This window comes from Montipora capricornis, chromosome 13, assembly GCF_036669925.1.
Source record: "Montipora capricornis isolate CH-2021 chromosome 13, ASM3666992v2, whole genome shotgun sequence".
NCBI classification, from domain to species: domain Eukaryota; kingdom Metazoa; phylum Cnidaria; class Anthozoa; order Scleractinia; family Acroporidae; genus Montipora; species Montipora capricornis.
This window is the reverse complement of record NC_090895.1, coordinates 8,726,116-8,743,615: the sequence shown is the minus strand read 5'-3', so window position 1 is coordinate 8,743,615 and position 17,500 is coordinate 8,726,116. Positions and strand designations below refer to the sequence as shown.

The window sequence follows — 17,500 nt, the reverse complement described above, 5'->3', positions numbered from 1 at the left end:
TCCGTAGTAAGAAAATAAGCTTCTTGACGTCCAGATGAAAACCAACCCAGGAATTGTTGATCTTATATACTCTGTCTAGTAATGTTCTGACTAGACCCAGTTTGTAATTCAAAGGGGCGAAGCTGAAATAATTAGTAAGAAGACCAGTAAATGTTTTCTTGCGATATACACTAGTAACAATAGATGGATGACCGTTGTCTAGCAATATGTCTAGAAAAGATAATTTCTTATTGATTTCCCTTTTCATTGTGAAACGGATACTTGGGTGCCTTGCGTTGATATAATCAAAGAACAAGAGCGCATCATCTTCGTTATTGAACAAACAAAAGGTGTCATCAACATAGCGTCTATAGAACAAAACTTGGGAGGATGAGAAATTATCTAACCAGTTTTTTTCATGGTGTCCCATAAAAAGGTTTGCGAGGACTGGAGCAAGGGGGGAACCCATGGCAACCCCATCTACTTGGTCATGAAACGCACCCTTGAATAAGAAGTGGGTCCCTGCTGTTGCGAAGGAAAAAAGGGTTTTAAGGTTAGCGGGGCTTATCGCAAGGCCAGGATTACCCTGATAAATGTAGGTGACCGCCAAGTCAATGCACTCATCAAGGGGTAAACTAGTAAACAGACTCTCAACATCAAAAGAGACCATAAACTTCCCAGAGGTTGGTAGCTGGTTGATTTCATGTACAAATTGAAAACGTGTCGCGGACGTTGTAGTCACACGGGACATGAGGCTCTAAAAGATCGCAAAGGAACTTAGATAGATTATAATTGTAGGTGCCTATTGAAGATACTATGGGTCGAAATGGAGGTGTTTCATTAGGCTGCAGAGCCTTGTGCATTTTAGGAAGGCCATAGAACCTAGCTGGTTGAGAACTAACTGGATAAATTCTCTCATATGTATCTTTGTCTAAGTGACCCTTATTTTTAAGTGCTCTTTAAAAAACGTTGTAATTTGCCCTCCCTTTGTAAAGTGGGGTCATTATCAATAACCTTAAACTTAGAAGTGTCACTTATAATGGCAAAATACCCTGTTCATAAGCAATCCTGTCCATGACAACGACGCCATTTCCTTTGTCAGGCTTCAGTATCACAGTGATACTGAAGCCTGACATTTGTACATGAAATCAACCAGCTACCAACCTCTGGGAAGTTTATTTGGTCTCTTTTGATGTTGAGAGTCTGTTTACTAGTTTACCCCTTGATGAGTGCATTGACTTGGCGGTCACCTACATTTATCAGGGTAATCCTGGCCTTGCGATAAGCCTCGCTAACCTTAAAACCCTTTTTTCCTTCGCAACAGCAGGGACCCACTTCTTATTCAAGGGTGCGTTTCATGACCAAGTAGATGGGGTTGCCATGGGTTCCCCCCTTGCTCCAGTCCTCGCAAACCTTTTTATGGGACACCATGAAAAAAACTGGTTAGATAATTTCTCATCCTCCCAAGTTTTGTTCTATAGACGCTATGTTGATGACACCTTTTGTTTGTTCAATAACGAAGATGATGCGCTCTTGTTCTTTGATTACATCAACGCAAGGCACCCAAGTATCCGTTTCACAATGGAAAGGGAAATCAATAAGAAATTATCTTTTCTAGACATATTGCTAGACAACGGTCATCCATCTATTGTTACTAGTGTATATCGCAAGAAAACATTTACTGGTCTTCTTACTAATTATTTCAGCTTCGCCCCTTTGAATTACAAACTGGGTCTAGTCAGAACATTACTAGACAGAGTATATAAGATCAACAATTCCTGGGTTGGTTTTCATCTGGACGTCAAGAAGCTTATTTTCTTACTACGGAAAAATTGTTTTCCGTCGTGGGTGATCGACAAGATTATCCACAGGTATCTTTCTAAGAAAATGAGTTCTTCTCTGACTGGGCGGGACGCCTCATCCAACTCCGGGAAAACTTCTACGCACTTCTATAAACTCCCTTATGTTGGCCGGTTTTCTGAAATCGCCCAGACCAAGTTAAGACAACTACTCAAACACTATTGCAAAGCTGATTTAGATATTAAGTTGGTCTTTAGTACATTTAAACTTAGAAACATGTTCAGCGTGAAAGATTCAGTACCGCAAGGTCTACGTTCGCGTGTCGTTTATAAATTCTCGTGTGCTGGCTGTAATGCCAGCTACATTGGCGAGACCACTCGCCACCTACGTACGCGTGCTCGTGAGCATCTCTTGTCGGACAAGTCTTCGCATGTTTACAGACACCTGCAGTCATCTAGGGCCTGTCATGACTCTTGTAACACAGAATGTTTCACGATCTTAGATTCTGCCGCCTCAAAATTCCAAATTAAGATCAAAGAGGCATTGCACATTAAGTGGGAAAATCCCATCCTTAATCAGCAGTTGAGGCATTTAGATTTGTCTCTTTCTTTTTAATTACGTTGTTCTTTTGTCTTTTATTTTATTGCTATGTGCGCTATTTTTGTTTTCTGCGCATTTCACACTTCATATTTAAATTGTAGGCAAGTTCTGACATGTAATTTTGCAACATACCTTAACATAAATTCAAATGTACAACCGTTGAAAAGCTCATTTGCAACTGAAGATGACATGAGTATGTCGAAACATGTTTTGTAAATTGAAAACGATCGTTTCTTTTTTGAGAAATCATAATGACAACACTCGATTGGTTAAAAGCCAATAATATCCTTTACAAAGATATACAGATTGATTGCACAAATATTAGCACAGAACTGACAAAGTATAATGAACGACAACATTTACAACACAAACTTATTACCAATAAACTTTCAAAACAATAGCGCAAATTCTTGAAAATCTTTTAAATGTAGGAACAACAGGAAGTCCAAAATGAAGAGCAAGTGGAAGACCCTTTAAATGAGCATAGGTCACCTGCCAATGAAACATGTCTACAGTCAGTCATTCCAGATTACCCTATAATTACTGGGGAACATAACTCCAACAGCTCTATAGGTAGAGAAATCTACAATATAGCCCGGTTTGACATGACCAGATTCTTTTTTTGTCCTTGACCAAATACTGTATAAACTTATATGTGGGACAAGTTGATGGAATCTCTTTCAATAGTTTTGTTATGTTTACTTTCCATAATCTTAAAATGGGTGATGCAAGAGTTTATGGTTGGATGATTTGTGCAAGAACTCCTGGTGTCTCTGCATTTGATAATATGCTAGTTGTTGAAAATGAGTAAGGTGATATTGATTAATATTAAAATTATTATTAGCACTTTATCATTATTCTAGACTGTGTGTTTCAAGAAAATTAAAAGACAATTCTAAACACGTGAGGCATAATTATAAAATCCTCAATGCATGTTAATGAATTACTACATATTGATTACCAATAGCAAAAAAACATACTTAGCCTTGTATTAATTTTGTTATGCAAATTCCATTAACAACAAAACGTATTTATGTGAATTTCCATACATTATTAGAGAAGAGCAATTACTGGAAAGTGTTAACTACAAAGTGGTAATGCAAGAAATGGAAAAACTCTTCATTGCGAGAAGGTTTCCATTATGCATTTAGAATGTGTGTAAAAGAGCAACACAAATACTTCTACAGTACATTATTAGAGAAGACATTTACAATACAAATATAATTTTGAGAGTACAGGTAATTAAAGTTCAAGAATTAATATTCGATCTATTGCCTGTTAATTGCTGCTGCAGTACACTTTCAGATTTCTAATTGTTATCCAGAAGATAATGTATAGATCGATACACTGTCTAATAAACCAAGGTGTCTTTCTTTGTACTTTTGCCATCTCATTTTTGTCATGTCCTTTGAGAACACTATAATAATTAACCCGTCACAAGTGGAATCAAAACACAAATATGCTATGAGCAAATCACCAATCACCTGAGCCGTACAGAAATCCAAATTGCTACATTCCTTCCCTCTAAATCACAATTTATGGGTTCATTGAAAAACTGATAAGTTAATTCAAAGTTCAACTTCAACAAAAGTACAACATTTTTATTCAATTCTATTTAGGATTCCTTCGTTTAAAAGTGTTCCTTTAGTTTTGACTCCACTCAAATTTCAGCAAACATAATCTTTTAGATAACCAGGCCCAGCCCACTTCCGCTTTGGGCATGACCTCTGAGGATTGGTCTGAACAGGTTTCTAAACAGAGACTTGACTTTTCCCGAAACGAACCTCCCGGCCAATGAATAACATATATTTATGGTGTCCAAATTCAATGCACTGTGATGATTTTTCACCCACTGATTACAAATTCTTCATTAGTTTCAAAGTATCTAAAGTTATACAAAACTCTTTTGTTAATTCCTTTTTTTTCTCCAGATCAACCAAGCATAACCTCGGTAACTCCCTTTACAAAACAGTCTTGGATTGGACAGAACGTTCTACTATCATGTGTGGCAGATGGTTCTCCTACCCCATCGATCACATGGAAAAAACCAGACGGAACTGAGCTAAGAAAAGTAACATCCACAGAGAAAAAAGTAGATGCGCAGGTGAAGGCTGATCAAGATTTTGGAAATTATACTTGTGAAGCCAGAAACGTAGTTGGTGCTGCTGCTCCACGCTTGGCGCAACTGAACCAAATAAGTAAGCAATTAGAAAAATACACACATAAGGTCACTGAAAGCGCATTACCAGTATTTTTACGCAATTTGAAATGTGATGCTACTTAACCAGGTAAAAAAAAAAGCAATCCTTTTTTTGCTTGGTTCAGGTTTTTTTTGTATTGTTTTTAACCAACTTCCTCTTGCCGCCTTTTTCCCAGCTGTTTCATGTTAATTGGACTGAAGCTGACTTCTTTGCTCTGCTGAAAAATGAGTTTTGAGGACTCTCTTCCAAATCACAGTTTCCCCATTGCTAAATTCAAGAAAATCATCGCAATGTATTTTTTTTTACCCCTGATATTCTCTCTTTCTCTCTCTCTTGCCGTCAGTCGATACGATTAAGACTGTTTATGGTTTGATGGCAGGTCTCCATGTATCTCTGTTGCTCGCGGTTGTCTTCCAGGAGTTGACTGGGATCTTCCTCGCTTTCATGTTTCTCTTTGCTACATCTTTGAATCTCAGCCTTGGCCTTCCCTGATTTCACTTTCCAGAACAGAGCTGTGAATACAGCAGTTGGCGAGGGAGTCGGTCATGATCCACCCTATGAACGTGGCCTAACCATCTTAGGTTCTTTTCAGCAAGAATATCCTCCATGAATATCCTTAGGTTTGCACGCCTAAGGACTTCAGCATTTGTGATCTTATCATGCCATTTGATGCCCATGATGTCCCTCAATTGCCTCATCATAACAGCGTGCAGTTTCTTAACTTGGGCTCTGTAAATAGTCCAAGTTTCTGCACCATATAGGAGGGTTGACAGTACCACAGCTCTGTAGACTTTGCATTTCACCCGGATGGAGACACTCGCCTTGCCCTTCCGTGTCCGTGGTTCCTTATCTATCTTGGAGGAGCTGGATAGAGTGCTACCGAGATAGGTAAAGTCAGTAGTTTTGACCAGAGGCACTTCGTCAATTGTGATGTCTATCGGCTCAGGTGGAGGGCAGATGAATTTGACCGGTTCATTCATGCACTCTGTTTTCTTTATGTTGATCTTTAGGCTAAACTGGCTTGCAGCCATGGAGAACCTATCTACTAGTAGTTGCATGTCCGAAGCAGTGTGAGCCACCAGTGCGCTATCATCAGCAAACCCCTGATATTAGTCCGCCATAAAATAGGTGCACATATTTCAGAACACTGGGGTCAGCCATTAGTCGTGCCCTTCCTTCTGAAAAGTCTGGGAGTCCATCCATTTAGAGATGATTATGCAGAGGTCAGGACGAATATGTTGCAGTGGCTACACTATTCTGCACTGGAGCATCTTTATATTCTTATTAACTCTTATTGAATACAACAAGGAGTTTATTTTCGACAACGCTCTTAGTGTTCTCTATAGGGATATTCTGTTTATTATTAAATATTTTTTTTTTGTTAAAGAGGCACCAGGATCTCTAAGCCTCACTACAAATGACAACGATATCCGTGCGTCTTCGTTGGCAATAAAATGGACTGCACCAGTTGATGATGGGGGAAGTGCTATTACAGGGTACAAGTTGATTATACTACATGACGACAATGTCATTCTGAACGAAACCACAAGTGCTGGCTTTAGGCAATACCTTGTTGGCGTTCTCAACAGAAGCACGACTTATACTCTGAGGGTGTCGGCGATGAATAGGGTGTTTGAAGGAGCTGCAAGTGAAAAGAAAGCGACGACCAAGCACGAAGGTAATTCCGAAGGACTACTTTGACCAGGTGATTTCATTGCTGAAAGCAAACGAAAATGGAGAGCATGTTTCAAAATGTGTTGAAACATACAAACAGAGTTTCCTTTTTTGTTTTTTTTCGGAAATGTAGAACATAGTGAAGAATACCTACTTAAACACCGCGTTTAACAACAGTTGTTCCTAGTTCCTATCTGTGTACCCAATTAGTTCCTGTACACCCTTTTTGGCTTCATGAAGCAATTACACTATTGGCATCGTTTGAATGTACTCTGCCCAAGTGAATTTGCTTCAGTCGCTCCAAGATTTTTGTCAGCATGTGCCCACGTTTTGTTGAAGAAATATTGCAAAAATAATAAAACACATTAAATTGCCCTTACAAAACAACACAGTACAGTACATATTTAATTGACCACTCCCCATAGGGGATTTTCAGGGTTAAAGACTCTCTGTCCAACGGCATGCTTTGCGCGCGTTTGTTTATGTTTTTATCCTGCTCAATGTAGCCACTCGAGGGAAAATAAACGATAATTGTGTCCTTTCCTACTAGCGAACAAAGAAGACGTTGGCTTGCAGAATAGAGATGAAGATTTCCAATAAACAAAGCAAACCGCTTCTCTAACACTGATCAAAGATAATCGGACAATTCTTCCCCCTATCAGTCAACCTTTGCGCGTGTCTTTCTATTTTTAGAACGAAACGAGTTCGTCGACCCTGCACGCACTGTTTATAAGGGCCAATCAGAATAAAGTCAGTGTATAACAAAGAACAAAATAGCAAAAACAATGTATGCAAATTGTGCAAATTGATGTAAATGTGAGTTTTCTGCTGAAAGGATAGATCTGAAAATCGAAAGATACGCGCAAAGGTTTACTCAAGGATATGGTGCACATGGAGGCTAGGCTCCTGATAAAGCACTTCTTTGGGGTGCGTTTGATTGACCGTATTCCGGAATAGGAATACATGGAATAGAAGTTTAAAACCCTTCGTTTCTATGAACATTCACATTAGAATTGACAAACACCTGCTAAAATGGTATATTAAACACATCTTTATTATCCTTGTTGCTGCGAAACACCAGACATACCTTTAAAACTCATCATTCCACGTATTGTTATTCTGGAATAGAGTCAATCGAATGCAGCTTTATTGTATTTGATTCTTCGTTCTTGTAAAAGGGGTGCACGTTTGTTTTTATAGCAATATGAAAATGAAATACTATTATTTTGTTTGATACGATACAATTTGTGGCAAATCAGTTATTCATAAAGTCTCTGCTACAACCGTTGCAATCGGGCTTGCTCGTTTTGGTCAATACCAGGAACGTTTGACCCCAACAGAAGCTTTATAAGACACCAAACCATTTCAACCATAGGTGGTCTGATACAATAATATCAAGATTTTCAGGACAGCTTACGTTACGGTTTAACGGCTCAGTTGTCCATTGGTGTTTTTCACCGTTGATATGGCAAATTCACGGCCGATACATCCAAACATTCCAACCCATTTTGAAGGCCAATAGTGAGTATTTTTAGCGCCCAAAGCGCTCGCACGAGCGCCATGTAAAGGGAATGAGGGTAACCCCCCCCCCCCCCCGTACATAATGGTGTACGACTGCTGGCCTTATACAAAACGGGGTGTTCAATGGAGAGACTGGGCGAGAGATTATAGGACAAAGAAATGCAATACGTAACGTTTTACATTCAGATCAAAAAATGGTTTAGAAAAGCAATTTATTTTTTTTCACAGTTTCATGATAAATCGATGAGTTCAGTTCAGCACTTTATTATGTTGATAGATGGTGGTAAACTCTTACGGTCGTGATATTTTCACAGAAATACAAGGCTTATTACAAGGGAGGTTTCCTTTAGACAGCCATCGGCATTCTGTCTTAACAGCAACCCGTAATATTCTTATTCTTTAAAGGAATTATGCTTGCCATTGCTTAAGGTTCTTGTGTGTGCGTATGTTTTTAATTTCTGTTTATTTTCAAGGAGCCCCAGCCACCGTGGAAACTGTAGGTTTGCCTCCTGAAACAAAGAACGTTAGCGTAATAATAAAGTGGAAGGAACCGGAAAGCAATGGAGCACCCATCACACAGTACACAGTCTATCAACGCATTGTAAATAAAAATAATACAGTAGGAGAGTGGAACAAAATAGAAGTAATCAAGGACCTATCACGACGTGAAGTAATTGTGGAATTAAAGAGGAACAAGGTGTATGAGTTTGCTGTGACTGCCACAAACAAATACGGAGATAGTTTACAACAGGGAAAAAAACTTGTTGTATTGGGAGGTAGGTAAAAATCGCAATATATTTGCACGGTGTTGTTACGTATGGGACCCACCTTTTTTCAAATTAAAGCAAAGTGACTATAGGCTCTTGCATTGCGAAGTGCGAAGCTCTTTTGCACTGTTTATGGAGTCAGAAAATGGTAGCCTTTTTGAAACAAAAATGCTCTTGAAAGGATTCACATTTTAGGATTGCCCTATAATAACAATAACAATAACAATAACAATAACAATAACAATAACAATAACAATAACAATAACAATAACAATAACAATAACAATAATAATAATAATAGTAATAATACCAGTGACTTGGATCCTGCGTGAGGTAAAGGCATCTTATGACTGGGGCCGTAAACAGTACAAGGTCAATCATCTATTGTTCATGGGTTAGGGTTAGGAACGTTATGAGTTCAGCGAGGATATCGGGATGGAATTTGGATTGAAGAAGTGTCATATGGTGTAATAGTTCTCAAGAGAGGGAATGTGGGGAAGAAGAATGATATAACCCTTCCAGATGGGCACGCAAAGAAACAAATAGACGAGGATGGATACAGATATTTGGGGATTCTAGAATTAGACAGTGTAAAAGAAGGGGAGATGAAGATTCAGCGTAAGAAGGAATATAAGAGGAGACTGAAGATTGTGCTGAAGAAGTGAAAATTGAATGGCAAGAGGTCGAGACAGCAGAAAGCAAATCGTTCTTTTTAAGAAAATTACGACATTTTTTAATGTCCAAGACATGTTTCGCTTTCGATGTTATGAACATCATCGTCACTTACAGAATATTTGAAAAACCGTTAGGACTATATAACAACTAGGCGAAACATGCATAATTAATTATGATTAAGTGACAAGAATTACATATTTGACTGAATGGCAAGAATAAGATTCAAGCAATTAACACGTGGGCTGTGCGGTCATGAGATATGGAGCTGGGTATCATCAAATGGACAGACAATGAGTTGAGAACTCTGGACAGAAAGACTAGACAGATCCTGACCATGTATGGAGCATTTCATCTCAAGAGTGATGCTGACAGGTTGAATCTGGCGAGGGCGAAAGGTAGGCGTGCATTAATCAGCTGCGAAGTGACGAGATTAGATTGGGATGATATGTGAAGAATTCGAAGGAGGATCAATTTGGAGCTGTCAAAGCCACTGTTGTCATTAAGTACGAAAAAAGTGGAGAAAGCAAGGAATTCAAGTAGGCGTGGCATGAGGAGAAGTTAAGGAATTGGAAGGGGAAGAATATGTACAGCCAGTTTTTGAGACAAATGCTAGAAACGACAGATGTTGTGGAAACATGGTAATAGTTGAGAATGGCGGATTTCAAAGTGTAGACTGAGGCCCTATTATGTACTGTGCATGAGCAAGCTCTTTGGACCAACGGCGTTAAACATCAAAAGACGCCAGAGTTCCCCTTGTGTATGTTGTGTGGTGAGAAGGTTGAGAATGTCGATCACGTTGTGAGCGGGTGTAGGACGTTGGGTCAGAATGAATAAAAAAGAAGACATGACGATGTTGCGAAGGCGGTCCACTGGAAACTGTGTGAGGAATATGGATTAGAGCAGAGCAAAAAGCGGTATGAGCACACACCCGAGAGTGTTGTGGAGAATGACAGAATCAAGATTTTGTGGGGTGTCAGCATCCAATGTGACCATCTTATTCAAGCAAGAAGGCCTGAAATTGTAATCATTGATAAGGAAGACAAGAACTTATTTGCTGTGGTTGCTATCCCCGGCCGCGGAGATTCAAGACTTAGTGAAAACAGAGGGTAAAAAGAGTGAAAAATACAAAGACCTAAAGAGAGAAATTATGAAGATATGGAATTGGAGAAAGTGCTCAGGTAATACCTATGATTGTTGGCGCCCTAGGTGGAGTAACAACAAAGTTAGGCGACTGGGTTGGGAAACTGGGCTTTACACTCCAAAAAACATTTCTAAAAAATAGGCAAGCAGTGCGTAAAGTTGACAGTCCCTCGAAGCTCGATCCGCAAAACTCGATTATCGATCCTCCATTCTCGAAAATTTCGCGGATCGAGGCTCGAGTCGAGTTTCCAGACGCTCGAGGGCTTTCGAGGAATTTTCCAGAGAATGATGGTAGGCTCTGGAGTGCATAAAACAAAGAAGTTTTCTTTTGATTACAAATGTAATTTTCCACGCGTCTATTCATGTTTATTTTACGGATCTTTCTTACTGTTGGTTTCCATTATTTTTCGCGTTCGTCAGAAACTTTTGCAAAGCATGTAGATTTCTTTGTTCAATTCCTTTTGAATTATTTCGCGTGCTTAAAAAAATAAAATAAAAAAGTTAGCTAGCGTTGTAGGTTTTGCGATATCAATCGGTCGGTTTGTACCCGCGTTGTTAGCTCTCTGCCGTGTGCGCTACCGGTACGCTCACTACTTCAGAATACTCAAAGTTGATGGCACAAGAATCAGTTGGATATAAATTTAAACGGTCTTCACGAAATTTAATTTTTTTGTACGGCACAGTATCTTGTAACTTTCCGACCTGAATTTACTTTCAAGTTTGTTTACATTTAGCATGTTCGGTTGAGGACGCCGCTGCCGTCAGTTGCTGTTTACCAAAGATCATTTTCAGTGTTATGGAAGTGTTTCCTAGAATTTTTTAGCGTCCGGACTAGGGCTGTTTATCAAAAGTATCCAGGTAATTCATCAGTTATAAACACTCAAATCTAGAAAGCATGAGCGGTTACTTAAAAAAAGTGCATACAGTAAAAGGGATCGTGAAAAATATCTCGATGCTGTATGCATGTCAAAAGCTCTTGTGTAACGCTATTGTTTCGCTGTCGAAAAGTTTTTTATTTTTTCACCTCGAAATCTCTAATCGAGACCCTGGAAAAAAATTCGAGAGTCTCGAAACTCGGTCCTCGATTCTTTAATCTAGAAACTCGTGCCTCAAAACTCGATCCTCGATTCTCGAAAACATCGAGGATCGCCTTGTGAGCCTGCTTTATAAAAACAAATGTTGATGTAAAAGTAAATAAATGTTGATATACAGTTTTTAGGAAGAGCAGAAGGAAGTTTTCAGGAAGTGTCGATACACAATGAACTATTTTGCTATCAGCAACAAAATTTGCGACAAAAAAAACAACATAAATTTTGAACCGCGAATGTAAAAAGTTACCATCAGCGAAAAACAGTTTGGGAGATTTTTTCTACGTTCATTGTTCTATTGTACTTTTGGCTGCACAAGTAAATCGCAAAATCGAAAGTGACGTCGATTTCAGCGGCCGCTATGATCAAGTTATCTAGCGTGTTTACTACCAACTGGCGAAAAAAAGGATACATCTGTGTCAAAATGAAGTGTTATAAAGTTTGACAGGAAATGTGCAAATTAAACACAAAGATCACAATCACCCAACTCTTGAAGTTGAATATTGTTTCTGCAAAGTCAAAAGTTCAGTTTCCTAGACGAGGTTATTTATCACCAGTTAATTGCATCGTTTTGGAAATAACAGCTGCCTTATTGTTCATCAGCGTCACAAATTCTTGCCAATGTTGGAACTCATTTCTTGAAACTCAAGTACGCTTCCAACAGACCTGTTTATTTTCATGAGTTGTGCACGCGCTGCCGGTCTATTGTCACCTCGGACTTACACTTTTACACTGTTACAACCCGGTGACATAGTGTGTACTGCACTTACAGTGCACTACCACAAAAAGACTGCACTATTAGGAACAGCAAGGATTTTGAGAAAGGTGCTTAATGCATAATCTAAGGAAAAGAGATCGTGTGGAACCCTTGGAATTTTGTATCTATTTTCGTATCTACGTGTGACTGTTAACAAGCGTTCAGCGGAATTTTGTACATATTGGAGTTTGCTTATCTGATTCTGGTTAAGGCCTGTTAATATTAATAGTAGCTTACAATGATCTGACTTAGAAGATATAAAAGCATGTATCAAAATCTCACAATGTTTGAAGGAAATACCTATGAAAAATGATGCGCAGGTGGTAAAATGCAGATTTACTCACGTTCTTTATTTTTTTGTCCATTGCTAACACCATAAAGACAAAAAAACCAATGTTCTTCACCGACTCTGATGGCTGAATTACATCTGATCCAGCTAGGATGGAATCTAGAGAAGGTGATGGGTGGTGGCGGGCATTGAACATAAGGCCCTCAGTTTTGCAGTTGTCAAGTTTCAACTTTTTGGTAGTCATCCATTGAGTGATATCTTGAATGCATAATTATTTCAATACGCGATTTGGAATTGGGTAGTTCTCTGGAGTTGTTACTTGAATGACATGTAGCTTTGTCCGTCGTCAGCATAAAAATGAAATATCATGTCGTGACACCTAATAATAATAAAAACCTGCTGACTAAGACGCAGTTTTAAATTTTCCTTGGCTGCACTCAAAAGGTGTCTTTTTTTTTAGTATTTCGTGCGTTTAACGCTCAATAGGCCTTGTACATGATGTCTTCATATGCTCAAAATTCACCACCAAGCCTCGATTGCACAAAATTATTCACATCATTTGCACATGCCATACTGTTCGCACGTTGGCTTTCTCTACAAGTTTTTTCTCCTTTGGGATTTAGCTTATGCTAAAATTTATACCTTTGATTTTCGAATTCGAAGCTTGGTGGTGAAATTAGCTAGTCAGAAGTCATCAAAAAAAAGGGCAATTCAAATTTGGAACGCCAATGAAAAAGAATTGGACGGTGAACCGCAAAGCAACGAAGTACATTGCTTTTGGACCAACAAGTTATAAATGAGAATGGCATGAAAGAAAACTACAACAGAACATTGGAAATCGAGGACCTTGCAAGGTGCCAAGTCGCGTTAATATTGGGCAAAATAGTGTATGATTTTTTAATATTTTATTTTTTTTATTTTTTTTTTGGTGACGGTCACGTAGCAAGCATTAAGATAGTTTGCTGAGAGGGGAAGAATACCGGAAAACTTGTGGCTTTGGAAGATACGTGATACAGCGGAATGTCTCGGTTTCCCTTGTACGCAGCTAGGTTTAAGTCAAACTCGTTCCCAGGGTCTCTCTTCTCTGCCTGCTTGATCGTTTTCGTTTCTCTTTCTAATGTTTAACGAAGTGATTCCTAAGCTTGTACAGCGAGTAGCCAACATTGGCTTATTTCTGTATCAACAGCTTCGTGTATTAGAATTGTCGTTGTCAAGATATTTGTACAACTGCATGCAGCAAACAGTAGTGTTTAATTTGTAAAAATCGTGAAGTATACTCGGGCGTAGTGTTTGGTGTATTGCTTTATTATAGTGTATGTTCTATAGAAGCAAATTGAGCTTTTTTTTGTGAACGTCAATCTCCACCCGACATCAAGGGTCTTATCAGTCAAAAAAGGTTAAACGCTTTGTGGGAATGCATCTCTTGTGGGAATAGAACATCACCTCTTTGAGCTTTTAATTGATTTTAATGTTACATTGTAAGGTAAAGATTGGTTATTTTAAAACAGCGTTGTCAAACGAGTACGCCTTCGCCCAGTGGGAAAGTGTTTTTTGCCTGAGTACCACGTGACCTGCCTGAACCAGGGTCTTTCGTCTCAACGACAAAGGCGGCAGAGAAGACCCTGGGAACGAGGTTGCGTTTTATTTATTATTATTATTTTTTAATGTGATACCACCAACAAAGTCTGCCAGTTCTTAGATACCAACCCTCTGCATGGATTTTCTCACAGGCACATTTCCACTAGTTTTAAACATAAATCCGCCTGAGGAAATCACGTTAGAAAAATTATGAATTTCCTGACATCCTCCTCGAGCTCTTGTGTATTGGATTATTCAAGTTGATTAAATCTTACAGTTGGGACTTTACAACGAGAAACAGAAAGCATCGTCGCTCCTTCCAAAAGCGTTTAATTCCTGGGTTGTCAGTCATATGTAGCGGCTAACTAACTGAAGGGTACTTTGGAATTTGAGGTACTCCACCCCTCGATAATTACACCAATGTGGAAATTTATGATGGGGGTGAATAGGGTTACTTACCAACAAGGATACTCAACTTAACATTACGGGGACGTTTGATGAGGTGCAGGCTACGTCGTGATGCTTGGGTTAACTATTTGTTCTTTTCATTTTCATGCTAGTTATGAACAGCTTCTTGTGATCCAGCTTATTCTTCTAAGCCAAGAAAAGATTATGCTTATTTGTTTTCCTCTTTTCGGGTAAGTTTGTGTACCTTAATCAACAGGTGTTCCGGAACCTGTAACTATTGTCAAAGATGAGATAGATAGTAACAAAATTACCCTTAGTTGGAACAAACCAGAAGAGAATGGAGCGGCCATCACCCAATACACCATCTACAAAAGAATTGCAAGTGACAAGAAGTGGACAAACGTTGGAGAAGTAAAGGACATCTCTAATCGTGTGTTCGTTGTCAAAGTGGAAGATAAAAAAAAGCACGAATTGGTTGTTACCGCATCAAACAAATACGGCGAGAGTGTGGTAACTACAGAAAACATCAAGATAATGGAGATGCCATATGGTGGAGGTGAGGAAAACTGTTAAGATAAACATTTTCCTTTAAAAGGTGTAACTGTATTGAAAAAAAAAACTCTAATTTAAAGACAAAGATAGGCATAAGGCGTTGACTTTTTGAAGGTGCTCCTCTCCTGAAATTTGCCAGGGAAGACGTAAACTCAGGCTATTTAACGTCAGTAGTCCCTTCAGCTACGAGGATGGTATCAATGGAAGTCTCCCTCCCTCTGTTAGTGCTCCATTTTACGGTGTTTAAAGCTATAGCTGTACGTATCAGGGAAAAGTCCAAACAGACGTTTGAGTCACCGAGGATCGAATTTGGGTTCGCCACGCCGCGCACTAGCCAACTGTGCTACGCCTGTTCCTCAAAGGAGGACTTGCCGTCCGTTCCGTCAAACACTGGGACTAACTACGATCATGCTCTTTTTCCATTAGCAACTCCAAGGCCTCTGGAAAGTCAGAAAGGTAGGTCCGCTTTTGAGATATAAACCAAAGGTAGATCATTGCTTATTTCCGAGCGTAGAGTTCCTCATAAAACTGGATAGTAAGTGTAAGATTCAACTGTGCTCAATAACTCTTATTCATTTAACGTACAAAATCATCTGATCATCTTAATAAGTAAAGGAAACATCAACGAAGAAAAGCCAAAAAATTCTCTGAAAAATATACACATACAAATGTTGAGCTAAGGCTAGGTGAAGATTAATAACTGCGAAACAACAGCAGTACTTGCAGGTTATTGCGCATGACTACGATCCATAACGAATTGACAAAGAAAACATGCATGCTCTTTTTCTTTTAGTTTTCTTTAGTTGACTTAAATCACTATCTCTCTCTCACTGCGAAGCGTGAGAAAACGAGCCTTAGGTAGACTAGTCAGCGTCTCAACGATGTTCATGAAATCGTCACGAATCGTACTGCAAGTGTATCAAAAAGATTATTTTCCCGCTCTGCGAGCGTACCCGAATCCAAAAAAAAAAAAAAAGAAGAAGACAGAGAAATAGTTGTGCTAAATACCAATTGCTCTCAGTAGAAACTTCGTGTCCCTGCATTACAAGTCTTTTTGTGCTTTCTTTGTGCTAGGTTCTTGTTCTGTTTTGCATATTTTTTACAACTTATTCATCGTCTTACTGGTGATCATAATTATTGTTCTCTCCGTGGTGATATGGAAAATGCGCCGTCGTCCTTGTCCAAGATGTGGAGATCTTATACCGATGGTAAGTTGTTAATGGGATCTTGCCAGAAAAAAAAAGATGTGTGTAAGATGAACCCTGGATTAAGAGAGTTTGATTATGGGTTCTTCAAAGCCAAAGCATTCAGTCTATTGAAGATCGTTGGAAGCTCGCCAAACTCTCTTTGTAGGCTTAAGGTTGCTATCCTGTTGTTCCATTATATAGTGTATTTGCTACACATCTCTCTTGAAGTAAGTTTATAATTGCGTGGATGCTGGTAGAATTAAGTTCAAGGCCGCTACACTTACCACTGCCATAACTGTCCCCTCCTGGAATATTCGTTACAATGATTGTCTGTTATTTGAATCATGTTCAAAGCAAATCTTGGGGAGACGGACGGACGATAATGAAAACAGAGGCTAGCATTGCAGTTGCCCTGAGAGATACAATTAGAGCCTTACTGTAATTTTTGTGGATTAATTATCACCAGAATCCAGTATCTTTGCAAGTTAAAGACAACTTAGGACTTCCCAGCGATCTAAATACGAAGGACTCAGCGAACCACGCATCTCAAGCTGCAGGAAGTGGATCTTACATGCCACTTCATCCGTCTGGAAGAAGCTGGAAAGTGAGTCAAGAAAATGTTCATGTTATCAAAATCATCCGTAAAGGAGCCTTTTCTCAGGTTGCCCAGGCAACAGTAAAAAATGTAAGAGAACATCAGGAGGAAACGACAGTGGCAGTAAAAATGCTGAAAGGTTGGTTTCCGCTTATCCTTGACACGTGCTTTCACTCATTTGTTAATACTGCTTTTAAAAGCGCGCAATGGAATCGGTAAACTGGCTTGATAAGGTTTATAAAGTCAGCTTGCTTTGAGACATTGATCAAAGGATATCAGCACTATATATGAAAAAGTATGTCTCTTACTGCTGGCCATGCAGTTTCTCGCTAAATTAATACAAAACAAAAAAAAAATGGCGTTAATAACTGCAATCCTTCGTAACTTGGCGTTAATAACTGCAATCCTCCATAACTTGATCCTCGCGAAACATGACTTGTTCTGTTCCACAATTGGATTATTTTTCTCTTAGCTAAAGTAATTCAAAGTATTTACACTTCAACGATTATCTGTTGTAGTACTAATTTAGCTATCCCGAGTCAACTGCCATCAAGAATTTCTATTCCTAACTTCCTAGTTAATGCTCCTCCGTCAGATAGAAAGGATCTATAGAATTGGAGCTGATGAAAAAAATGAAACCCCATCATCATGTTATCAAGTTCATCGGATGCGTCACTGAAAGCGGTAAA

At 39.0% G+C, this 17,500-nt stretch overlaps 1 protein-coding gene across 5 annotated transcripts in view; it reads left to right on the top strand.

Moving 5' to 3' along the window:
- Positions 1–17,500, top strand: part of LOC138029751 (tyrosine-protein phosphatase Lar-like) — a 36,626-nt gene that overhangs the window by 15,817 nt on the left and 3,309 nt on the right. For 4 of the 5 annotated variants that reach the window (XM_068877562.1, XM_068877561.1, XM_068877563.1 and 1 more), the window contains 8 exons: positions 4,311–4,577; positions 5,968–6,258; positions 8,249–8,551; positions 14,734–15,033; positions 15,456–15,485; positions 16,104–16,237; positions 16,683–16,950; positions 17,389–17,495. In XM_068877562.1, the coding sequence (XP_068733663.1) occupies positions 4,311–4,577; positions 5,968–6,258; positions 8,249–8,551; positions 14,734–15,033; positions 15,456–15,485; positions 16,104–16,237; positions 16,683–16,950; positions 17,389–17,423 (1,628 nt within the window). In that variant the 3' untranslated portion in view covers positions 17,424–17,495. The remainder of the gene's footprint in view (positions 1–4,310; positions 4,578–5,967; positions 6,259–8,248; positions 8,552–14,733; positions 15,034–15,455; positions 15,486–16,103; positions 16,238–16,682; positions 16,951–17,388; positions 17,496–17,500) is intronic. The other variant, XM_068877565.1, reaches the window with a different exon arrangement.